The following is a 26530-nucleotide window of genomic DNA, read 5'->3' as shown; positions in this document are numbered from 1 at the left end:
ATAGACAATCCCTCCATGACGTCCACCTTTTCTGCAGCCGTGATACTATCTCTGATTGACAGTGCCACACCCCCACCTCTTTTGCCTCCCTCCCTGTCCTTTCTGAAACATCTAAAAGCCAGCACATGAAGTAACCATTCTTGTCCCTGAGCCATCCAAGTCTCTGTAATGGCCACCACATTATAGCTCCAAGTACTGATCCACGGTCTAAGCTCAACCGCTTTGTTAACAATGTTCCTTGCGTTAAAATAGACACATCTCAAACCATCGGTCTTCAGGCCCTGTCAGGGAAACATCATCTTAGCCTTTACCCTGTCACATCCAGTAACAAATAAGATAATCTATAATAATTCTAAACTGTAGACAGTATTGTTGAAGGCTGGTTGATTTCCTCTCATATAACAAACTTTGCCCCCAAGAATCACGTTGGTGAACCTTTGTCACTTTTGCAATTATATCCTTCCTGTGGTAGAGGGAAAAGATCAATACGCAGTGTTCATCATCTTAACATAGAGTTGAATTGAATAAAGCCAATTTAATTCAATTCAGGGAAGAAATGAGAATAAATTTCTTCACTCAGAGAGAAGTGAATCTTGAATCTTCCAAGTGTGGTGTGGAAGGTTAGTCACTGTGTACTTTTAGGACTAATTAGCAGCTTCTTAGAGATCAAAGGGTAAGGGGTTAAAGTGTTCCAATGTTAATGGGGACAAATGGCCTACTATTTCTTACATTTTAGTACAAAATATTAACTCTGCTCCCCTCTCCATGAATGCTGGCTGAGCAGCTGGGTTACTTCCAGAATATTTAGTTATATCACAGGTCCAATAACTGACATCAGCAGTGACAGGGTGTGGTTATAGAACTGGAATGGATTCAGGCTGGTTTCACCAACTTCCCAATCAATCCACTCCATTACATCCACCACTTCCACTCCACATGTTGCTATCTTCAATTTGGTGACCAGGAACCAAGTTCTAGACTTTTAGAATTCTTTGTGTCTCAGGATTACACTGGGGGAAAATCATTAATTAAAGAAGGAAAGAAGACTCTGCTAATCAAGGTACAGCTACCCATTTATTGGACACAATATTGATAGTCTATTGTTGTTCTAAAAGTTCCTCTAGTCAATGTTGAGCAACGTGAACTGTTGATGCTGTTTGCAAGTTCTTTCCATTGTTGAAGGTAGCTGTCCATGCAAAACGTCTCTGTGGGATATGCAAACTACCATCTCATTTGCAACCTACCATTAAGAAGAAGGATATCTTACCTGTTTCATTGTTGCAGAAATGTGGAGAGAACGAAACATCATCCAGTGCAACATAGCCGTCAGTCATGCTGCTGAAGGCGACTTCAAACACCATCTGAAAAAGAAAAATATGTTCTATTATGCAACCTTGAACAAAATGATATAAGTGTACTAGAAAAAGGAGCAGGAGCAGGCCATTTGGTCTTTCAAGCCTGATCCATCGTTCAGAAAGATTATAGCCAATTTTTATATCAAGACTGATACAGGGTCTCAACCTGAAAGAACAACCATCCTGCTGGCTCCCCAAATGCTGCCTGACCTGCGAAGTTCCTCTGCACTTTGCATTTTGAATCAGATTACCGCATCTAAATTCCCTCATGTCTCCACTCTCCAATTCAAACCCTTCATCTCTTAATTTCCTTAGTAACCATAACCTGTCGGTCGAATTCTTGAAACTATTACCCAAGCATACTCATCCCTCTAGAGAAGGAAATTGCACAGAATATTCACAACATTTTATTGTAAGAAATTTCTCCTCATCTCTATGCTGAATGAGATGGGAAGAAATATCTTTTACTTCTAGATTATTAGCCAAGGAAAACTCTCTCACAGCTGCGTGCCAAGAACATTTATACACTTCAATAAGATCACTTTGATTTCTTGGCTTAAGAGAATATAGGCTCATAATGCTGTATCCAACTTTATTATGTTATTTGTTCATCCCAGAAAAACCTCTGCTGAATGTACACTGCTCTCCCTCATGTTGCCATCCTTCTTCAAGCAAACAGCCCAACTCAAAGTATATCAGCAGGGTTTTTCACATATTTTCAATTAATGGCCAAACCCCTCACCACAAAGCATGTGCTATTTGTTTTACTGACTGCACCAGCATCATGGATTTTCTGTGGAATGTGAGCACAGATCCCTCGTAGAGATATCTGGACAATGATAAACATTAAGAGATTATACAAATGCTGGAAATCCGGAGCAACATACACAAAATGCTGCAGGCACTCAGCAGGTCAGGCAGCAGCTTTGGAAATGAACAGATTCAACATTTCAGGCCAAGATCATTGATCAATAAAGTCCTGATTTTGTCTAGATCAGGGGTTCCCAACCTGTGGTCCTTGGAACGCTCAGTTAGTGGTAGGGGTCCATGGCATAAAAGAGGTTGGGAAACCCTGGTCTAGATAATGATATTTGCTAATAGTTTACGTTTTCCCGAGCTTTCATTCTTCATGACAAAGTGGACACTTTCATACACATGCCTCATTCTTGCCAAATCATAAAGCCCATTAGAATTCCCAAACAAACTCTTTGCACCCTCCTAACAGAACATGTTCCCAGCGGCTGGATATGCAATCCCTGTTCCATATGAATTGTAAAAAGCTGAATGCCAATCAATGACCCTTGAAACACTCCATCAGTCTGCTAAGCTGCATACAAGCTATTTCTTTCCACACTGTTCTCCATCATTAACCAATTCTTAATCAATGCCATTGCATCATTCCCAATTCCATGGATCCTAACTTCATTTAGGAAAATATATGTGAGGCCCCTTTTCTAATGGTTTCTGAAAATCCAAACCCATTACATCACTTATTTACACTACTAACTACATTCTAGAACTGTGGAACGTAAGTTCCTTATGTGATTTCTCACAATGACGAGCTTGTTATATCCTACCTCAATCACTTTATTAATTACTCTAATAGAATCCTGTCAATTGACACTGGGCTAATTACTTTTCAGCTCTTCTGTCATATTTGCTCTGATAATGAGACTTCCTGCACAGGCGTTTGTTTTTAAAGTACCGTACCTTCTTTCCTCCTGAACCATGGTTTCCCCTTATCATTGTGGACAGAGCCCTGATTACATCTCATCCATTCTTCTAGTTCGTCTATCTACTCTGATGACAAAATACTCCACACAGATGCCTTTGAATTGTCTTCTTCTTTTCCCTTTAACTATGGACAGATTTTCCAACACCACAGCTGAGTCTCATTTCCAAATCTCTACTCTCACCCCCTCTCCTCAACAGAATAAAAATAGTATTCCCTTGTCCTTACCTTCCAATCAACTAGCCTGTCTCCATTAGCAGAGACAGCCCTGCTATTAGCAACAGAAACAACAAAATGTACTTCTAGCTGCCAGATTAAGTAATTTAGTCTCAGAGATATTCTTTTTCTTGTGCCCATTCCTTACCCACCTTCTCTACTACTGAAAACCAATATATTTTCTCTCTTGGAGAAGGGAAAGGATCATGGGATGGGAGGCCTCGGGAGAAAGAAAGGGGGAGGGGGGAGCACCAGAGGGAGATGGAGAACAGGCAGGGTGATGGACAGAGAAAGAGAAAAAAAACAAACAATATGTCAGGGATGGGGTAAGAAGGGGAGGAGGGGCATTAACGGAAGTTAGAGAAGTCAATGTTTTGGATTCCATACCTAACCAATTCCCCTCTACCACCACTCTCCTCCGTCTAGTGGAATTAGTTCTTACTCTCAATAATTTCTCCTTTGGCTCCACCCACTTCCTCCAAACCAAGGGTGTAGCCATGGGTACCCGCATGGGTCCCAATTATGCCTGCCTTTTTGTTGGCTTTGTGGAACAGTCCATGTTCCAAGTCTATACGGGTATCTGTCCCCCTCTTTTCCTTCGCTACATCAACGACTGCATTGGCGCTGTCTCCTGCACGTATGCTGAGCTCATTGACTTCATTAACTTTGCCTCCAATTTTCATCCTGCCCTCAAATTTACCTGGTCCATTTCCGACACCTCCCTCCTCTTTCTTGATCTTCTGTCTCCATCTCTGGAGACAGCTTATCTACTGATATCTACTATAAGCCTACAGCTTCTCACAGCTACCTGGACTATTCCTCTTCCCACCCTGTCTCTTGCAAAAATGCCATCCCCTTCTCACAATTCCTCCGTCTCCGCCGCATCTGCTCTCAGGATGAGGCTTTTCATTCCAGGACGAAGGAGATGTCTTCCTTTTTTAAACAAAGGGGCTTCCCTTCTTCCACCATCAACTCTGTTCTCAAATGCATCTCTCCCATTTCCCGCACATCTGCCCTCACCCCATCCGCCTGCCACCCCACTCGGGATAGGGTTCCCCTTGTCCTCACCTATGACCCCACCAGCCTCCAGGTCCAACGTATAATTCTCCGTAACTTCCGCCACCTCCAATAGGATCCCATTACCAAGCACATCTTACCCTCCCCCCCTCTTTCTGCTTTCCGCTGGGATCGCTCCCTACACGACTTCCTTGTCCACTTGTCCCCCCCATCCCTTCCCACCGATCTCCCTCCTGGCACTTATCCTTGTAAGCAGAACAAGTGCTACACCTGCCCTTACACTTCCTCCCTCACCACCATTCAGGGCCCCAGACAGTCCTTCCAGGTGAGGCGACACTTCACCTGTGAGTCGACTGGTGTGGTATACTGCGTCTGATGCTTCTGGTGTGGCCTTTTATATATTGGTGAGACCCGATGCAAACTGGGAGACCGTTTCGCTGAACACCTATGCTCCGTCTGTCAGAGAAAGCAGGATCTCCCAGTGGCCACACATTTTAATTCCATGTCCCATTCCCATTCTGATATGTCTATCCATGGCCTCCTCTACTGTCAAGATGAATCCACACTCAGGTTGGAAGAACAACACCTTATATACCGGCTGGGTAGCCTCCAACCTGATGGCATGAACATTGACTTCTCTAATTTCCGTTAATGCCCCTCCTCCCCTTCTTACCCCATCCCTGACATATTTAGTTGTTTGTTTTTTTTCTCTCTCTCTGCCCATCACCCTGTCTGTTCTCTATCTCCCTCTGGTGCTCTCCCCTCCCCCTTTCTTTCTCCTGAGGCCTCCCATCCCATGATCCTTTCCCTTCTCCAGTTCTGTATCACTTTCGCCAATCACCTTTCCAGGTCTTAGCTTCATCCCACCCCCTCCGGTCTTCTCCTATCATTTCGCATTTCCCCCTCCCCCCACTACTTTCAAATCTCTTAGTATCCCTCCTTTCAGTTAGTCCTGACGAAGGGTCTCGGCCTGAAACGTCGACAGTGCTTCTCCTTATTGATGCTGCCTGGTCTGCTGTGTTCCACCAGCATTTTGTGTGTGTTGTTTGAATTTCCACCATCTGCAGATTTCCTCGTGTTTAATATTTTCTCTCTTTCACTGTTTCAACAAAGGCTATCTGTCCTGAACTGTTAATTCAGTTTTTCTCTCCACAGATGCTGCCTGATTTGTTGAGGGTTTATTTCAGATTTCTAGCATTGGCAGTTTTAATGATTTTATTTTGTTAACTGCCTTACCTTGTTCAACTTTCCTGAGAAAAGGGATTACATTTGCTATCTTTTAATTCAAAGGAACTTTGCTGAAATGGAGAAAGTTCTGGAAAATCATTTCCAATGCATCACATTTTTCTCACCTATGTTCATAGACTGGACCCTCATGGTGCCCTCTGGTGGTAATTCCAGAGATTCACATCCTTCTGTGTAGTTTCTTCTTTCTCCATTGTTAATCCCTGTTTTGTAACCCAAAACTGACCCTTCATTGCAGACCTCACATGGGGAAGTGCCCTCGACCCCATCCCGTCTACAGAGCCCTGCCCAAATATTATTACCATCTTGTTTTAAATGCTTGAGAAATCAATCCTAGTTGATCTAGTCTCTCCTCATACAGCAGTCCTTAGCTGTTTTGACCTTCTTGCAAAAAAGGAAGCAGTTGAATACTGAAAAAGTATGAAATCCAATGAGGACAACCAGCAACTAATATTCTCAATTTCACTCATTGTTGGTTGCCAAAATAAAACTCTCCCTATGGTATAGAGCATGAATATATTTTGATGAAGGATCCTGGATACAAAATGGCCAATGTTTCTCCTGCAGATGCTGCCCGATCTACTGAGTGTTTTGTTGTCTTTTTTGAGAGACTAGCATATTTGATTTACAATAATCATGAAAAATCAAGGAGAAAAAGAGCAGAAAGAATGAAAATATTTATCAAAGATTTCACTCTAGATTTGAACTGTGGAAATAGCTTAAAACATAACTTGTTTGGTTGGAATTAAAGTATAATATCGGGAAGTCAATAATAAAGGTGGAAGAAAGAAAGATTTTTTAAATGCCTTCCACATCCTTGGGTTGTTCCAGAAGACTTCATGTGTTTTAAATTACTTTTGAAGACAGGAGGCAAAATTTAAACAAAAGTATTATCATCTCTTCCAAATGTTAATAAATCAAATAGAAAGGAGTCAAAATGACAGCTGAGATTATGTGTTGATGGCCTGGAGAAGGAATAAATGCTACACAAATCACAGCATTCTTATAATTTACATGGGGAAGGATTAGTATAGAGAGGTATTTGGCTATCATCATGGGCATAATGTGCTGAAGGGCTTGTGTCTATATCCAATGAGTATGAAATAGATAAATGGCAGAAAAATTGAGATGCAAGGCATGATTATAGGTTTTCCTGAAGGTACACACAGATTAAGAATAATCAAAATGGGCAAAGTACAGGTTTCTGAACAGTACCCAGGATGTCCTTAGTATAATTCTAGTCCTTCAAGGTGAACATTTCCATTGCCTCACTCTTAAGGCTGATTTATACTTGTGTGTCGCATCTATGCCGTAGGTACCGCGTACCTTAAGCCGTACCTACGCCATACCCTACGCTGTAGGGTGATGTGCACCTCCCCAGAAAAGTAACTCACTGTCGCGGCGATGCAGACCACAACAACTGATTGGTCCGCTTGGTAGCATCGCATTTCCTCCTACGCATTTCCGGTTGCTTCTCCTCCGCCATGTCTGTACACCGATGCGAAATAGATGAACCAAATCATCAAATCTACCTACCGACATGCGAAAATGTTTGAAATGCATTTCCTTGCCCATGTCTCTCACAAAGAAACTCAATACAGTGGCATAGAAACCCCACCGCCAATTAGCGTTTTGGCGCACACCAACCCATGCTCGCTATGGCGTAGAGCTGCACAGAAGTGAAAATCAGGGTTACGGCGTAGCCCATATGTACAAGTATAAATCAGCCTTTACTCTTCTCATCAACTTCATCAGCCCAGCATCCCTCTGAAATCATTACATTCCTTTACTTGTAAACTCTCACACATTCCCCATTCTAATCGGTCCATCACTAGTGGCTGTCCCCTCACCAACCAAGATTAGCTCTGGAATTTGTCCTGGGAAATTCTCTGATTCTCTCTCCTCTGCGATGTTCCTTAAACTCATTCATTTGTTCAAACATTTAACTGCCAGTCCTAACAGGTCCTCATGTGACTTAGTGCCTAGAGCGTTGAGAATGCTCCGATGAAGAGCTCTGCAATATTTCACTCATTCAAAGTGCTGGTTAAGTGCAACAGTCCCAGATCTAATCGTGAGACTAAATTGTCACTGAGGAAACTGACAATACAAAAAGGCTAAATTAAATTGAATAGCAGAAAAGGGAATAATCAAAGAAACACAGAGAAAATAAGCACTAAATAATAAAGGGAACGAGATCAAATAAAATTAAAAGAAACTCTAGAAAATGACAGGAAGCATTCCATCCAACAAATCACTCCCAATAATCTACTCCTCTTAATATCCTCTTAACGCAGTCACCACATTTGAATTTTTCTCCTGAGAAGTATTAACAAATTGGGGAAAATGTGCAGAGCGTTATGATGCCAAGGACTTCCTTTAAGCAGAGATTGGATGAAGGTCCTCAAAAATCATAAAAGGCTTTGATAGACTAAATAAATGATAAAAGGCACAGAAAAAAGGGCATATATTTCGGGTGATCGACGAAAGAGCCAAAGCTAAAGAAACAATTTTTTAATGCAGTGAGTGGAAATGTTATAGACTGATAGAAGCCTGTGTCCACCTTCTCTGATACTGTTGCTGCTCAGCCCACCAAGTACACACTATCAACCACCTACTTTTACACTACCCATAGCCTAACCCATCCCCATACTTCCATCAACTTACCCCAGCAAAATGGACCAGTCATCCTATCAACTGCACATTTTTGGGAGACGGGAGGGAACTGGAACACCCTGAAGAAACCCACACGATCACAGGAAGAATGCGCAGTGGATGTCAGGATTGAGCCAGTTTACTGGAGCTGCCCCACTGTGCTGGTGCACCTTGTTGTGATTGAGAATGCAGTGACCCATTGGAAGCAACTCCAACTGGAGCTTTCAAAGGGAAATTGGGTAAGTAATTGAAGAGCAGGGGACAAAAATTAACTGGTCTAAGCATATTTATTTCTGACTCTATGTCTGCTGAAACACGAGCAAACAGGCTACTGTACCACAAACAACGTTAATTCAATCAGGAAAGACTCTAATGAAAGACTATTTAAAGACTAGAGGGAACATTCTACAGTAACTTCTCCTCGTGACTGAAAAACAGCTAAAATGTTATGATCTTCTGATGATGGCTCAGTGGACTCAACTCTTAGTAATGCAGGTAAGGCACCTTCAAGTGTACATTTTTACATCACCATGGCTGGAAGGGAGGACTCCAGGCCAGACTAAAATGGCAGAGTGTAAAGTTCCTTCTACCCCGTATCTTGATAGTGAATCTACAGTTACTGGAGAACAAGATAAAGGCCCTAAGAACAGGATTGCTACTTCATAGGGAAATGAGAGATTGCAGTGTTCTCTGTTTTACTGAGATGGTTCACTCAAGACTGTGATCAAGCCTGAGTGGATTCTTCATCTAATGCATGGATTGACCTGCAGTAAATTTAGTGAAGGCAAAAATTGGGGGTTTTGTGATTCATGATTAACTCTTCATGGTGCTCAGATGTAGCGAATTTGTCGCACTCTTGTTCTCCCAGTTTGGAACACCTAATGATTAAATTCTGTGCATTCCACTTACCAAGAGAGTTCTCTTCCATGACCCTGACTGTAGCTTACACACCGACAAAGGCTGATGTTAAGCAAGCACTTGAGGTATTGAGTACAGCAATTAGCAAACCAGAAACAGCCTACCCCAATGCCTTTCAAAACATCAGCTGGGAATTCCACTAGGCTTGTTTGAAGAAATCTCTGCCTGATAATAATAAAAATATCACCTGCAGCTCCGGGGCCCCAACACACTTGACCACTGTAATACTACAATTAGAAATGCCCACCATTTGTTCCCTAGACTGCATTTTGAGAAGTTTGATCATCTGGCTGTCTTTCTCCTACCTGTACACAGGCAGAGGCTGAAAAGCAAAGCCCCAGAGATAAGAAGTGATCGCAGGAGGCAGAGGGCCATGTTCAAGGATTCATCAGAGAATCTGAACAAAATTGCCACAGTTATCATGGACTTTAGAGAACTGTCATAGATGTGTGTCCCCACCCCCCACAAACTCATTCAAATCCTTCCCCAACCAAAAGCCCTGGATGAACCAAGAGATCTACAACCAGCTGAGGACCAGATTAGTAGTGTTCAGATCTGGCAGCCAAGTAAAATGCAGGAGGTTCAGTTACAATGTACGGAAAGCCACCTCACATGAGAAGTGGCAATTCTGGACCAAACTTTGACCAGAGAAGAATCTTCAACAGATATGGTAGGACTTGAATGTTATCACCTCTTACAAATTGAAACCAAGTGACACATGTGACAACTAGGTTTTGCTCCCAGATGCCTTTTATACTCAGTTTGACCACCAAGACATGAGGCAGCTTCACTGAACCCAATGACTCTGTGATTTCAGACTCTGAGGGCAGTGAGACCATCCTTCGGGGGGTGAACCTACGGAGTAACTGACCCAGACAAAGTACCTGACCAAGTACTACTCAACAGGCTGGACTGGCTCCTGATATCTTTAGCAGCTTGAGGTGCCTGCCTACTTCAAACAAGCTTCAATTATAATGGTGCCCAAGAAGAATGTGGTAACCTGCCTCACTGTCTTACATCCACTGTGATGAAATCTTTTGAGATGTTGGTGATGGATCACATTAATTCCTGCCTAAGAAGTGACTTGGATCTGCTCCAATTTGCCTACCATCACAAATTGCCATAGGCTCTTCACTAAACCCTGGAAGACTTGGACAGCAATGTTTCATTTATCAGGATGCTCTTCATTAACTACAACTCTGCAATGAACACTATCTTCCCCTCAAAACTAATCAATAAGCTCCAAGACCAAGGCCTCAATACCCCCTTATGCAATTGGATCCTTGATTTCCTCACTTGTGAACTCTAGTCAATTCAGATTGGCAACAACATCTTCACAATCACCATCAGCACAGGTGCACACGAGGCATTGTGCTCAGCACACCCCACTTCCTCCCCGCCCCGCTCCACTTGGTTTATTACTTAGGACTGTGAGGACAAGTATAGCTCAAATGCCATATTTATAGTAAGTTTGTTGACAACGCCACTGTTGTTGGCCAAATCAAAGGTAGTGATGAATCAGCATACAGGAGGGAGATTGAAAATCTGGCTGAATGGTACCACGATAATAACTTCACTCAATGTCAGAAAAAACAAACATCTGATTATTAACTACAGGAGGAGGAAACTGGAAGACCATGAGCCAGTCCTGAGCAGGGAAACAGAGGTAGAGAGGGCCAGTAACTTTAAATTCCTCTGTGGTATCATTTAAGAGTATCTGTCCAGCATATGACGGCCCTAACAAAGGCAGCATGGCAGTGCCTCTACTTTCTTAGAAGTTTGAGCAAATTCAGCATGCCATCGAAAACTTTGACAAACTTCACGGATGCACAGTGGAATGTATATTGTCTGGTTGCAACACAGCCTGGTATGGAAACACCAATGCCCATAAAAGGAAAAAACATACAAAAAGTTGTGATATAGCTCAGTCTATCACAGGTAAAGCCCTCCCACCCACCACTGGTCACATATATATGGAACATCGTTATAGAAAAGCAAGCATCCATCCTCAAGGACCCCCACTATCCAGGGCATGCATGCTCTCTTCTTGCTGCTGCCATCTGGAAGGATGTACAGGAGATTTAAGACCCGCACCACCAGGTTCAGGAACAGTTATTGCACCTCAACCATCAGTTTCTTGAACCAGAGGGAATAACATCACTCACCCCAACACTGAATTGATTCCATAACCTATGGACTCACTCTCAAGGACTTTACAACTCATGTTTTCGATATCTATTACTTATTTATTAGTAGGGGAAAGAGATAGGGTGATGCGGGCTAATAGGGTCAGGAGAAAAGTCTACTGGATTGGGAAAATTAGCCAAACCTGCAGTACCCAACTCTCATGAATGAGAATTTAAACACAATCTTGTCAGTCAGCGATGACATTACAGCCCGCGGAGCTAAGGGCCAAATAACGGCAAGAGCTCAGTTAAGAAATGAGAAAATGTTGGAAATTCTCAGCAGGTCAGTGTACAGAGGGGAAATGAGTTAACAATGCAGGATAATGACCTCTCACCAGAACCAGGAATGAAACTGTCTTCAGATGCAGAGAAGATGGAGTGGTGACGAGGGTGAGTCTGTGATAGAATGAGACCATAAATATACAGATTGTGTTGGTACTGACTGAGGGAGTGGGGGTGATGAAGGCTTGTTAATCACAGCTAATCTTTCTGAAGGAGATATAAATGGAGGGGAGATGAGTGAGAATGGAGCTTAGAGGGAAGAAACCACAATGCTGGGGCTTTGAAAGAGAGAACACTGCAGTCGCTAGAACTGTTTTGCTCTAGTTTTTTGAGTTTTGTTCTAATTATGTGTTTAAAATGAATCCCAGTCACTTATTGTATCAAGCTCCATTGACGGGGGTATGTCAGGACACAGTGAGAAAGTGCAGGAAAAAGATTCAGAAAGGAGGAAATTTCCCTGTTGATTGCAATATTCAAGAAACTGGGCTCATTTCAAAATCTTCCGGAAAAGATTACAGGAGATCATGGAATCAAAGAATATTACAGCATTGCAACCATTTCCTAGTTCCTGTCGGGTATAAGACTTTGGGAGGCAGATCAGATACTTAAATATCTGAGGGCCTCTGCCTCCATCATCCTTTCTGGTAGTGGTTTCTACACCACGTATTGCTTTGAATGAAAATATATCCCCTAAAGTGAGGTAGATGTTCTAAACTCTATGAAGGTTTAAAGCCAGGAAAGGTTATTCTTTGCAACAAGTTTTCAGTGTTGAGCACATTCTTACATAAGGGATTGTTAAGACATCGAATGCTCTGAAAGAAGAATTGACTTTTATGAGTGGGTAAATTGTTTATGAGGTTATGAGAAAACAGAGTTGGTGGAAATTGCAGCTTCTTCAGGGAGTTTCTATGCTTGAGATGTTTCTATGCTAAAAGTAACACATTTCCTTGCAAAACTATTCCTTATAAGTTCAGAACTTTACACCTGTAATACATTAATGGTTACCAAAATAAATAAATGTGTCCACGTCAGTTTATTTAAAGTGTCTGAATTGACAAATTCTAAAAAACCTTCCAATCGCAAGTAATCTCAAATTAAATCTAAATAGAAGTCTCTGCCTTCACATTCTTCCATGTACCCAAAGGGCCATTTCCAACACCCTGAACACTCATTTGAATGGGAAAGCCTTTTGAAGGAATAATCATTTCTGGAAAGAATTCTCTTCAGGACTGTTCCATTTTAATCATCTCACGCAGTTGGTCCAAGTTCTGCCCCTTCGCTCTGGAAACTCTTATTTCACAATCCACTAATTTCCCATGGCAATATTATTTTTTCATTTCGAGAAACCTGAAATGTAAATATATATTACTGCAAAGAGAAGATGACTGGGACACCAGATGGGTTCTCTCAGGCACTAGCTCTGCAGACATCTCAACGCATTCCAGAGAGGGGAAAAAGTAATCAGGCTTTGATAGATCAGCATTTGGAATCAGAGAATGTTGTGTCTTAAGTGCTATTTTAGATATTAAAATACACTTGAAAGCACGCACATCTCCAATAAATCACAAGGACTAAAGTCTGAAATAGAAGCATAAAATGCTATGATGGTGCATCGCATAACAGCAGATTGATTATTGTTTAGGCCCCATGAGTTAAATGTGCATTTCCATTATATAAAGTGGGTGACAACAGTGGCCAGATGAGTTAAATGTGCATTTCCATTATATAAAGCGGGTGACAACAGTGGTCCTGCTAGTAGAGCACTGTGTCACACTGTCAGAGACCCGAGTTCATTTCTGCCCTTGCATATTCTCCCTGGGTGGGAATACTGAGACTGTATAGGGCATTGGTCAGTCCGCATTTGGAATAGTGTGAGCAGTTTTGGGCCCCATGTCTTAAAAAGGATGTACTGGCATTGAAGAGGGTCCAGAGGAGGATTACAAGAATAATCCCAGGAATGAAAGGGTTACATATGAGGAGTGTTTGATTGCTCTGGGCTTGTACTTACTGGAGTTTAGTATTAGATTATTTAAACAATGTTGCCAAATCTGACAGCATATACAGTTGAACAGACTACAGTCCGTTCCTCTAGAAAAAAAAGTGGCTCAGGGTTTCGTATTTTGAAATCTGTTGTGAATATGTTTCCATGTGAGAGGGAAGACCATAACTTGGGGCCAACAATGTAAGATGGATTCTAGTGAATCCATTGCAGATTTAAGGCAGCCTTTACCCTACAAATGGTGAAAGCTTGGATCTCATTCATACCGATGATGGGGGGAGAGCACTTGCAGAAAAGCAGATATATGGATGCTCAGCATGGAGAGAGGAACAGAGGGAAAAGCTGATAGAGGGAGACACAAAAGGAAGGGAAGATGACAAGGAGAGCTGAACAAAATGTAATTTTTATTTAACAGCTTTCCAAGTTATTTGATTGAATTAATTGCATTTTTCACCAGATACTAATGGCAAAATCAGTCATTAAAAAAGACAACAGTGTCACAACATGGACATGTCCATTGTGGCTCCTTAAACTAACTCCATCGACACGCTGGCTGACTGGGAGTCAGCACCACAAAATGTGGTCAGACCACAACACCCGAGTCCTGCAACTGCAATGAGAGTCTGACTTTAATTCAGCCAGCACAGTTTCAAGATTCAAGACTCCAGGTCATTTATTGTCATTCTTCAGTACATGTGTGTAAAGGGGGATGGAACGTCTGATCTCCTCTTGGTAGCACCAGGGCACATGAAAACACAAGTAGGATAACAACTGAAACACCAAGTGCTGGCAGAACTCAGCAGCCCAGACAGCATCTATGGGAGGAGGTAGTGACGACGTTTCGGGCCGAAACCCTTCACCAGGTGCACCAACTGTGTCAGTGTAGGTATGTGGTGTGGAGTGTAGGTAAGAAGTGCAGTGCATGGGGAGATGAAAGGTGATTGGGGGGCAGGGAGAGGAATGGCTGATGTGGATGCAGTGGTGGTGGGGGTTAATGGATGGAGGTGGTAGTCGCCTGATAACTCGGGGGAAGTAACTGTTTTTAAGTCTAGCATTTGTGTGCAGCCTCTTCCCTGATGGGAGTGGGACAAACAGTCCATAAGCAGGGTGGGTGGGATCCTTCATGATATTGCTGGCTATTTTCTGGCATATTTCTGTACCTACATCCTTGAAGCCGGCTAGGCTGCTGCCAGTGATGCGATAGGTAGTTTTAACTAACCTTTGTAGACATGGTGGGTTCCAGTAGAAGCCATTTCACAAGCTTTGTACTGTATTCACTCAAAGAAGTGATCTATGATTTTGGCAGGTGGGCATGGAACAATATGTTAATTCAGCACTTGGAATACTGTGTACAGTTCCAATCACCACGTTACAGGAAGAATGTAACAGCATTGAGAGGATGTGAAGGAGATTTACGAGGATGCTGGCAGGTCTAGCTATAAGAAAGGATGTCTTATTTCACTGAAACGAAGGAGACTGAGAGGAGGTTTAATTAAGTTTCTTAACATTATGAGAGATAGTGAAGGGGTAAATGTAGAACTCCAATCCCCTTTAGCAGTGAACCAACAACTACAGGAATTGGCAGAGGGAGACGAGAAGTAAGTTATTTCAATTGGTGGGGATACAGAATTCACTGCCTGGAAGTGTAATGAAGGCAAAAACCTAGGTAACTGCTTGATGAACACAAGGTTGTGAGCTAAGAGTTAGGAAGTGGGCTTAACCCACTGCCATTTTTAGCAAAGATAGGTATAATGAACCAAATGACAATTCTTCATGCCTTGCTTACAAAAATGTCCTTTGAGTTTCCACAGGCACCTTCCTCCTTTCAAATGCAAGGGTTGAATATTCTCAGGAGTATATGAAATACCTAACAGACTAAATACTAAAATTCGACCTTTAGCATTACCAAAACTCTAAATCATTTTACGGCAGATGATGCCCTGACTGTCTACAGTATATTCATGACAAAACAGTCCAAATCAAAGAAAGGTTTTGGATAAATCCCAAGTCACCAAACAAAATGTGGATTCAAGTTGAAGTCAGCTGCCAGAGACTGCAGCCCACTTAGATAAACAACTCTGTGATGCCTGTTGTATATATTCTAACTTGCAGCAGGTAAATATTTCCTTAAAAATATACCATCTAACCTGTAAAATCTTTGAAATGTTTATATGGTACAAGAAATATAAATGAGATTAGAACTGACTTGTTGATTAATCTTATTATTAAGATTTTTCTACAACCCTTGAAGATCTCTGTTCTTCTCTAATTCAGGACTCTACTGTATTCACCACTCAGAGCCTTTTTGACTAGGCCAGAACTCAGTGCCTATGTAAAGCAGGTGATGGTCAACCACCTTCTTGAATTATTGTAACCCCTCTGATAAAGATATTTCCACAATGCCGTGCATAGGGAATTCCAGAATTTAGACTCAGTGACCATGAAAGAACAATGATTTAGTTCCAAGTCTCAATGGAGTGCAACATTGAGAGAATGTTGCAGGTGGTAATGTATCTATGCACCCAAAGCCCTTCTCCTTCGAGTAGATGTGAACTTGCTGCATGTACTCAAGGGATTTTTTTGATGGTATCAGCTGCAACCTTTAGTCGTTGGTGGTCATAGGCCACTTAACCTATCTGTGAACGTTGTACAGTTTTTCCCCACATTCAGGCTTGGGCTGCTTCATTTCTGAGACGTGAATGCAATTGAATGTTCCATGCACAAGCATCCCCACTACTGGTCATTGATGAAGCAGTCAAGATGGTTGGGCTCAGACCACTGCCCTGAAGAATTCCCACAGTAATAATCAGCATTCAAGAAACCCAACCATCTTCCTTTCTATGAGACATTTCTCCAACCACTGAAGTGTTTTCTCCTTTATGCTTACCGACTAGTACAGGGAGGCAACAGGTTGGCCATGATGAATTGGGCCAAAAGGGCTATTTCTGTGCTGTAAAATCTATGGGTTCCATTTCATCAGCATTCCAAAATGGATCATTCACTTAGGAATTCTAGATGAACACAGTTTCATGTGCTTTAGCCTTAATCTTTTCCTTCACATGTTAGGTTCCATCACTGAGAACAGGAATATTCTTGAATTAGTTGTTTAATTGTCTACCGCCATTCATAACTAGATGCAGCAGGAATATTTAGCTTTGTTTTGCTCTCTTGGTATAGGATTACTAAACGCTAACTACTTCAAGCTATTTTTGCAGTGTTGCAGTTTCACTAGTCTGCCGCATTTTTTGATATGTATGGCACTGCTCCCAGCATGCTCTCTGCATTGCTTATTAAACAAGGGATTTCCCCCTGTCATGATAATTATGACAGACTGAAGGACATGCTAGGACATGAAGTTAGAGCTTGTGAGGATGCACATTTCCACTATTGCCAACACAACACAATGGAAGGTGTCAGCAGTATGAAGATGGGAATTTGGCACCTCAAGTAAAGTGAGATGGGCAATTCTGTTCTGCAGAGTCACACTTGCCACAGATAGATTGACAAGAATGAGGTCAAGCAGCTTTGTCCTTTGTGTTATTTTGTTCATTATCAAATGCAAATTCAGTTTGGACATTACGTCCTTCAAGAATCTGCCAGCGTGACCTATGGTGGTGCTACCAAGCCTGTCTTTGTGATGGGCAATGAATCCTCCCATCCAGAGACAAGCTGTGTCTTTGCTACTCCCATTTTTTCATCATGGAAGGGTACTGATTCATCAGCACAGGGAGGACAGGAGATGATCATCAGGAAACTTCACTACTCCATGGGGTGCAGAGTCACTGCTGAAAATCGCTGATGGGTTTGTCCTGCCAGTGGACAGTACATCCAAGGAATGTGATGGAGGAATCAGGTGCATTGTCTCTACCTATGATTCTACAAGGACAACAATACCAGGTTACAGACTGAGATGGCAGTAAAATTATACACCAGTATCAGACATTTGTGAGGAGGACTTCACAGGTAGACTGAGCTGGCAATAAATTTACCACATTCAAATTCAGTTCTTAAGTCAATGCAAAGTAATCCAACTTGCTTAACCCACTTTCTTTTAATATAGGACAGATGATATAACTAAAACATTTTACCCCAGTTACAGTAAACCACATTGCTCTGCCATTGATATCCCTGCCTCAGCTGGCAGGACTATAAACTCCAGACTTCTTTGCCTGAATTTCTCTTCCTCTCCACCTCATCATTCCTTAAAACTTACTCACTATCCTGACCAGAAGATCCCAATATATCTTCATGTGGCTTCTTCAAATTTCCTTTGTTAATGTTCCAATGAGAACCTTAGCATGCTTTACTATGTCAAACGCGGAACACTGTAATAAAAAGACTCACCTGAAATGGATGCGAAGCTTTAATATTCACCTTGACCAAATTCCAGTTGTGCGTCGAATGATTTGCCCGCCACACCTCTTCATAATGACCGATTCTGTCCTTGGTGTAAACCACAAAGAAGGTAGTATGTTTCCGATGAAGTTGGTAAAAGAAGGACAGGCATCCAGATAGGGCAGAAATTGTCAGTGGTGACATCAGCTGAGCTACTTCGTGCAAATGTGTGGCATAAATCGAGTCAACGTACATGTAGTGACCTGCATGAACAATGCAATTGGAAAGAGGATTACAAAATATTAATAAGTCATACAGCAGTCTGCAGAAGTATATGTGCTGCACAGTAGTTTAATTCAAATCTAAACGTTTGTTATGTTTATGGTACTGGGAAGCTGGGTGGCCATGAGTAACACACATGAAAGACAGAGAGGTGAGGAACAAACACGTGGCTGTTTATTTTGCTGGTAAGTCATCTACACTGAATATACTCTCACATTACGATCACTACACAACACACAAGTAAACTTGATAGCAACCCATTAGGGTCGAACTATACATGAATACATAACATATCCCCTCCACCTTATTTTAAAGGTTTCTCCCCCTTCCCATACACAGACCAGCAGCTGAATCATTAGCATTCAATAATCATCAAATTCAACTCACAACAAAAAAATATTTTTTTCTAAACAAGAGAAAGAGGGTAGACCGTCTCTATTCCCAGACAGAACCCTGGAGATTATTCTGCCCCACGTGCTAAGGTTTAGTCACTAAACTATAGATTCAATCTGTCTGGAGGTTGCCCATTCCTGTGAAGGTCCCAATGACCTGGGGATAACACCAAAGAGATTTTATCTTCTGGTGGTGTATGTATAGATCTTGGCTTTGGTACTGTATTGTCAGGAGGGGCACCTCAAAGCACAGGTGATGGAGGAGCACTGGCTGTGTCATTGATCTTACATGAGGTTCTGCAGTCATTTTCTCAGAATCCTGCTCCATTTCTACAAATGGATCTGGATTTGTCATTTTGTGTTGGCTTTCACTAGCCTCAGAAGTGGGCAACAGGATATGATCGATATGCCTTCTCCAGATGTTGTGGTCTCTAGTTTTAACTGTGTACAGCAACTTGTGCCACCTCCGTCGCAGGTATCCACTTTGTTCCAGAGATGTAGCTCCAAGCAACTACTCTCTCTCGCTGTGAAACTTCTGTACTGCGTTTTGGCATGTCTCTCTGCTTGGGTTTTCTGTTCATTTACCACAATCTGTTTGGTATTTGGGAGTTTAAGCAGGTCAAGCCAGGTGTGAAGCTTTCCTTTCATCAACGTAGTGCCTGGAGAAATTTTGGTGGTGGCGTAAGGTGTGTTATGGAATGTCAGCAAGAAAATGCTGAGAACTGGTTGAGGGATTCACTTCCCACTGAAGTTCATTGCTTGTAAAAATCATACAGCAAGGCCATAAGTGGCAGGATGATATGGTGCTGACTTGATGTGCTGCTTCCATGAATGCCTTGGACTTTTCAGACAGGACTTGCGAGCTGTTGAGTACTTACAAGCTGTTCCAAAATGTCTAAAGATGGAACATAGCTCCTCAGTCCATTTTTCAAATGTAGTATTCTTCAAGATGGAAGCTTCGGACCATTTGCTGTGTGTCCACCTCGGCCAAGAGCATCTAGCCCTCTACACGTCCTGCAAAATCGATGTGACTCTTCTGCCATGGTTCTTCAGGCCATTTCCATGGCTACAGAGGAGCAAGATGAGGAACATTTCTCACTTTTGACAATTCAGATGTGTTTTGGCATTCTCGTCAATGGTTACATCCAGTCCTGGCCACCAGACATAGCTGCATGTGTTTTCTTTCATGTGCACTATGCCACAGTGTCTAAATGTAGCTCGTCAAGCACTTGCTTCCTTAAAGGTGGAGGAATGACAATGCGGTCACCACATCATCAACATCCTGCCACGACTGAACTCCTTCCATTGGACTTGGTTTCAATTCTATGGTTGGCTCTCCTATCCAGCTGACTTACCATGCCCACTACCTTTACATAGAACAGGGTCAGTACATACACCCTTCTGGATTTGTGCCACAGTTATCAGAGCTTCCTTGAAGTAAAAGATCAGTAAAGAATCCTGGAGCTGTAATAGCTAAGGAAAGTCTGGATAGTCCATCAACACTTGCATGGTGCTGGGATCTCCTGTACTTTATATCATACTAATGTGCAGATAGTAACAGAGCCCAACATGGCATTCAACTAGCATCCAGGGAAGGGACACCCACATGTGGACCAAAAACTGACATCAAGGGGCAAGGATCAGCCAATAGTGTAAATCATCAACCAGTGAGGGATTGATGGAATTTCTTAACTCCATAGACAATTGTGAGTCTTTCACTGTCAACTTGGACACAGTGGCTTTCTGACTTGCTTAATATCCTTGAGTTGAAATGGATTGGATGCTCTTCACCCGATGGAATGATGTGTGAGATAACTGCCTCCATGCCATAGGGTGATGTGTCGCAGGCCAACTGCATGGTCAATGATAGGTTGAAGTGGGTCAGTGCTTCAGACCGTGACAAAGCTGTTCTGACCTTTATTAAAAAGCCTCTTCCCAGTGATCTGTCCACTGCCAGTGTGCTGATTTATTTAAAAGCTCATGAAGTGGTTTCAAATTGCTACCTAGGTTAGGAACAAACTTTGCTTAGAATGTTAGTCGTCCTAAGAAAGATCTCAATTGACTTACACTCTGTGATGATGGAGCCTCCACAATTACACTCACCTCTGATGGTGCCTAGTGAAAGCCTTAGTTGTTGATCACATGGCCTAAATATTCAATCAAAGCTTGTAAGAACTCACACTTGTCCTTCAGGCCCCTTGGCCCATATTCCTTGGGTCTGTGTAGTGTAACATCCAAGTTTTGTAAATGCTCACACTCAGTTTTCCCAGTGGTGAGTAGGTCATTCAAATAGCATTGCACCCCTGTCAACCCACTCAGGATCTGGTTCATTACTCGCTGAAAGAGTGCAGGAGCCGAGGTGATGCCAAATGAAAGCCTTTGGTACCTGAATATTCCTTTGTGAGTCACTATGGTCCACAGTTCCAGTGACTCTGGCTCCATATGTATCTGCAGGTATAACAAGTCAATCTTGCTAAATGCATGTCCTCTAGCCAATCCTGCAAAAAGATCACCAATGAGGGGAAGAGGGTATTGTTCAGCTGTAAGAACCAGGTTAATGGTCACCTTGAAGTCTCCAGTAAGCCTTAAAGACCCATCCATTTTTAGGGCAGAAAGCACTGGACTTGCCCATTTGCTTACACACACTAGTTCCAATACCTTACTCTGGATCAGTCTTTTCAATTCCGCCTCTACCGTTGGTTTGAGGGTGTATAGAACGGGCCTTGCCTTCAGGCATTTGGGTGTTGTTTTGGGCATAACAGCCAAGCTTAACAGTGATTCCTTCCATACTGCCCAGTTCTCTGTTGAATACTTCAATGCTTTTCTTCAATACCTCTTACAGACCAGAGCTCCCGCAAATCAAGTGCATTTTCTGCCAGTTCAGTTCAAGCTGCTCCAACCATAAGTGGCCCTGAAACACTGGATAACCATCTTTAGCAATGTGCAGTGGAAGATTCATCTTCTGTTTGTTAATCTCCACTTTAACATGCACCACTCCCCTCACTGGAACAACCTCACCAGTGTAAGTCTTTAAAGTCAACCCTACCCCATCTGGGGTGAGATGCTACAACCTACTTGTAAATTGTCTGCTGATACCAGTCATACTGCAGCACCCATGTCCACCTGCGTCCCATCCAACCACAGGATCACATAATAGCCATCTTTGTGTTTGGAAATAGATGAAACATGCAAAGCTATTCAACCACAGAATGAGAGTCACTCAGTTCATCTTCAGTATGCGCCATCACCTGTTCCTTTTTGTTTTTTCCAAACTCATTTTTCTTTATTACAGTGTTTTTGGCTGACAGACATGTTAAATATGTCCCTTTTTTTGCCATAGCTTCAGCAATCTATATCCTTATATTAGCAATCTTTTTCTGAATACCTAGTTTTGCCCCAACAGTAATATCAGTAGAAATGTTATGAACTTTTCTGAGTTGCCTCACTACACAGACCACAAGCAAGCTTATCGCATAACTGACGTTGAACGACTGCCCAAAATCATAGCGTTCAGACAATTGCTTCAGCACTGCCACAACTGTGAAATAGGCTCGCCTTGCTCTTGGTTCCTTTTATGAAATCTAAACTCTCAGCGATAATCAAAGGTTTAGGTGAACAGTGGTTCTTTAAGACTTTAACTATGTCCACTTAAGGCTCATGACCAGGCTTAGCAGGTTGCACTAATTCAGGTTGGAGGCTGACAGAATATAAGGTGTTGCTCCCCCACCCTGAGGGTGGCTTTGTCTTTACATTAGAGGAGGTCATTGACCAACATGTCAGAATGGATATAGGAATCAGAATTAAATTCCCTACCTGATGGCATGAATATCGATTTCTCCTTCTGGTAAAAAAAAAACTACCCTCCCCCTCTCCTCTTCTTCTATTCCCCATTCTGGCCTTTTACCTTGTCTCACCTTCCTATCACCTCCCCCTAGACCCTCTCCTCCTTCCATTTTTCCTAGGTCCACTCTCCTCTCCTATCAGATTCCTTCTTCTCCAGCCCTCTACCTTTCCCACCCACCTTTCTTCACCTATCACCTTTGTGCTAGCCTACTTCCCCTTCCCCCAATCTTTTTATTCTGGCATCCTCCCCTTTCCTTTCCAGTCCTGGCCTGAAATTTGATTGTTTATTCACTTCCTTAGATGTTACCTGACCTGATGAGTTTCTCTGCATTTTGTGTGTGGTGCTTTGGATTCCAAGCATCTGCATTCTCGTGTTTCTGACGTATATTTAAGGTATCTTCTCTCCATTGTATCTTCATTGTTTATGCTATGTTATTCCCTTTCTAAAGTTATTATTGAATCTGTTTCTGCCATCCTTTAAGGCAGCTTTTGGCTTGGTCCAGTATCCATTAATGTCAATCGATTAACAAAAATCAATCAATGCCAGTTTTGAAACTAAAAACCTCCTTTACTCAAGGGAGTTACCAGAGGATTGGAGAATAGCCAATGTAGTTCCACTGTTTTAAAAAGGCTCTAAATATAAACAAGGAAATTATAGACTAACATCAGTTGTGGGAAACATTGGAAGGTATTCTAAGGGACCAGGCATATGAGTATTTGGATGGACACTGACTGATTAAGGATAGTCTGCATGGCTTCATGTGTGATAGGTCATGTCTAGCCAATCTTATAGGGTTTTTCAAGGAAGTTACCAGGGAAAGAGGATGAAGGCAAGGCAGTGGTTGTTGTCTAAATTGACTTTAGTAAGGGTCCTACTTGGGAGGCTGGTCAGGAAGGTACAGTGGCTCGACATTCAGGATGAGGTAGTAAATTGGATTAGACATTAGCTTTGTGGGAGAAGCCAGAGAGTGGTAGTGGAGGGTTGCCTCTCTGACTGAAAGCCTGTGACTAGTGGAGTTCCACAGGGATCGGTGCTGGGTCTATTGTTATCATGGCTTGCAGAGGGATCTGCATTAGCTGGAAAAAATTCTGGCAGATAGAATTTAATACAGAAGAATGCATGGTTTTGCCCTTCAATAGGACCAACCAGGGTAGGTCTTACACAGTGAACGGCCGGGCACTGAGAAGTGTGGTAGAACAAAGGGATCTGGGAATACAGGTACATAATTTGAAAGTGACATCATAGGTAAATAGGGTTGTAAAGAAAACTTATAGTACATTGACCTTCATAAATCACTGTACTGAGTAGAGGTGGTGGGATGTTTTGCTGATGTTGTATAAGATATCGGTGAGATCTAATTTGGAGTATTGTGTGCAGTTTTGGTCCCCTACCTACAGGAAAGATGCAAATAAGGTTGAAAGAGTGCAGAGAAAATTTATATGGACGTTGCCAGATCTGGAAGACCCAAGTTATAAGGAAAGATTGAATTGGTTAGGACTGTATTCTTTAGAATGTAGACAATTTAGATTTGATAGAGGTATACAAAATTACGAGTGGTATAGATAGGGTAAATGCAAGCAATCTTTTTCTACTGTGGTTGGATGGGACTACAACCGAAGATCATAATTTAAGAGTGAAAGATAAGAAGTTTAAGGGGAAAATGAAGGGAAACATCTTCACTCAGAGGGTCGTGAGAGTGTGGAATGAGCTGCTCGCACACGTGGTATATGTGAGCTCCATTTCTACATTTAAGAGAAATCTGGATAGTTACTTAGTAGGAGTATGGAGGGCTATGGTCCAGGTGCAGGTTGATGGGAGTAGGGAAGGTCTTAAACAGTGAACAGCAGGGCACTGAGGAGTTTAAATGGTTTCAGAGTGCAATAGATGGGCCTGTTTCTGTGCTGTACTTCTCTCTGATTCTATGACACAGGCACTAAATGTGTAATAGAGTAACAGCCAGGCATTATAATTCACTTCTCAACATCAGCTTCATTAACTTAGGTGAACCAAAATTCAGGAATTAAAGCTGGCAATTGCAAATACATTGCTCATTTATCATTAGCAAACAAGGATGCATTTATCACTTGGAAGTTTATTGAAGTATTTCCAGTTTTCTATTATCTTTTTCAAGATTTGTCACAAATACTTCTGAAGATATATTAAGGTAAATAAAATAATTAAGTGCCTAGGAATCAAGTTCACCCTCTATAAAGATACAGTAATGTCTGAGATGTTACAACTGTGAGAAGATTTGACTGAGAAAAGTTTTCCAATTGTGGGGATAGTCACTAATAAATCTGATAGGGCATTCAGGATGAATATCTTTACTAAAGAATGATCAGAATTTGAAAACAATAAAAAAAGTTAAAAAAAAAAAAAGAATGATCAGAATATGTAACTCACTCCTAACCGGGAGACGAATAGCAGAGATGCTTTCAAAGAAAAGCTGGATAAATAAATGCAGGAGAAAGGAATGGAAGGTTATGTGATGGAGTGGGATGAAGAAGGAGAAGAGAATGCATAAATATCAGCAGACACCAGCTGGGCTGAATGGCCTGGGCCAAGGTAAAGAATCATGCTTTCACATAAACAGAAATCCCACTGTCCTTTAATGGTAAGGTTAACAGGAATCATTTCTTTGTAAAGGAACGACGGGAATGTAAACTGCTCTTACATGTTCTCAGTTTTAGAACTGGGTGAATTAATGATATCATCCACTTTGACTCTTCACAGTATTAGTGAATGGGTGGAGATTTGCATCAGGTCACCAGTGCTCAACATGTAACAGAATATTGGCCAATGTTTCCACTTGCCTCCCAGATGGATGTGCAGAATTGAGTACAGATAATGGCTAATAATTTTGCATACGTTCAGCATCCGTGATCAGTTGTGACAATTCTTTACTCAAGAGAAGCTTGATGCCATTAAAAGTAGGGAGAGGTTCAATATGACTGGCTTTGAGATGTTTTCACTTCTGTAGGAGATCAAAAGTTGAGGAAATAAATATATTAGTTGCCAATAAATCCACTGAGATATTTATTCAGCCCAACTGACCAGCTTTCAACCCCACAGGGACCTTCTCCCACCCCTCTTCATCTTGCCCTGACCATCAGCATATCCATGCATTCCAGCACTAGGACAATCGCGGCCTTACAGCATCAGTGACGTGTGCTCAGTCCTACCCTCTGATACTGGCTGTGTGGAGCCTGCAGGTCTTCCTGTAACCATGTCAGTTTCCTCCAAGTTCCTTCCACAAACCAAAGATCTACAGGTTGGTAGGCTAATTAGTCACTGCAAGTAGCCCCCATCTATAGGTGAGTGGTAAAATCCAAGGGGGGGGGGGGTGTTGAAAAAATAAAAAGCAACTAGTGTCATCAAGAGTGCTTGCTTATTCAGTATGCTGAGAGACCCGATTCAATGCTGTCTGACTCCCGTCTCCTTTGTACCTTTAGAGATAGATAGATAGATAGATACTTTATTCATCCCCATGGGGAAATTCAACTTTTTTCCAATGTCCCATACACTTGTTGTAGCAAAACTAATTACATACAATACTTAACTCAGTAAAAAATATGATATGCATCTAAATCACTGTCTCAAAAAGCATTAATAATAGCTTTTAAAAAGTTCTTAAGTCCTGGTGGTAGAATTGTAAAGCCTAATGGCATTGGGGAGTATTGACCTCTTCATCCTGTCTGAGGAGCATTGCATCGATAGTAACCTGTCGCTGAAACTGCTTCTCTGTCTCTGGATGGTGCTATGTAGAGGATGTTCAGAGTTTTCCATAATTGACCGTAGCCTACTCAGCGCCCTTCGCTCAGCTACCGATGTTAAACTCTCCAGTACTTTGCCCACGACAGAGCCCGCCTTCCTTACCAGCTTATTAAGACGTGAGGCGTCCCTCTTCTTAATGCTTCCTCCCCAACACGCCACCACAAAGAAGAGGGCGCTCTCCACAACTGACCTATAGAACATCTTCAGCATCTCACTACAGACATTGAATGACGCCAACCTTCTTAGGAAGTACAGTCGACTCTGTGCCTTCCTGCACAAGGCATCTGTGTTGGCAGTCCAG

General features: G+C 42.1%; 1 protein-coding gene across 3 annotated transcripts in view; it reads right to left on the bottom strand.

Moving 5' to 3' along the window:
* Nucleotides 1-26530, bottom strand: part of mamdc2a (MAM domain containing 2a) — a 137335-nt gene that overhangs the window by 47786 nt on the left and 63019 nt on the right. For all 3 annotated transcript variants that reach the window (XR_012099267.1, XM_073048522.1, XM_073048521.1), the window contains exons 6-7: nt 17947-18200; nt 1268-1361 (exon numbers count right to left, since the gene is read on the bottom strand). Coding sequence is in view for 2 of the 3 variants with exons in the window: in XM_073048522.1 (XP_072904623.1) it covers nt 1268-1361; nt 17947-18200 (348 nt within the window). In the remaining variant the exon portion in view is untranslated. The remainder of the gene's footprint in view (nt 1-1267; nt 1362-17946; nt 18201-26530) is intronic.

Source organism: Hemitrygon akajei, chromosome 6 (genome assembly GCF_048418815.1).
Source record: "Hemitrygon akajei chromosome 6, sHemAka1.3, whole genome shotgun sequence".
Lineage (NCBI taxonomy): Eukaryota > Metazoa > Chordata > Chondrichthyes > Myliobatiformes > Dasyatidae > Hemitrygon > Hemitrygon akajei.
The sequence above is the reverse complement of the archived record's forward strand: the minus strand, read 5'-3'. Positions and strand labels throughout refer to the sequence as shown.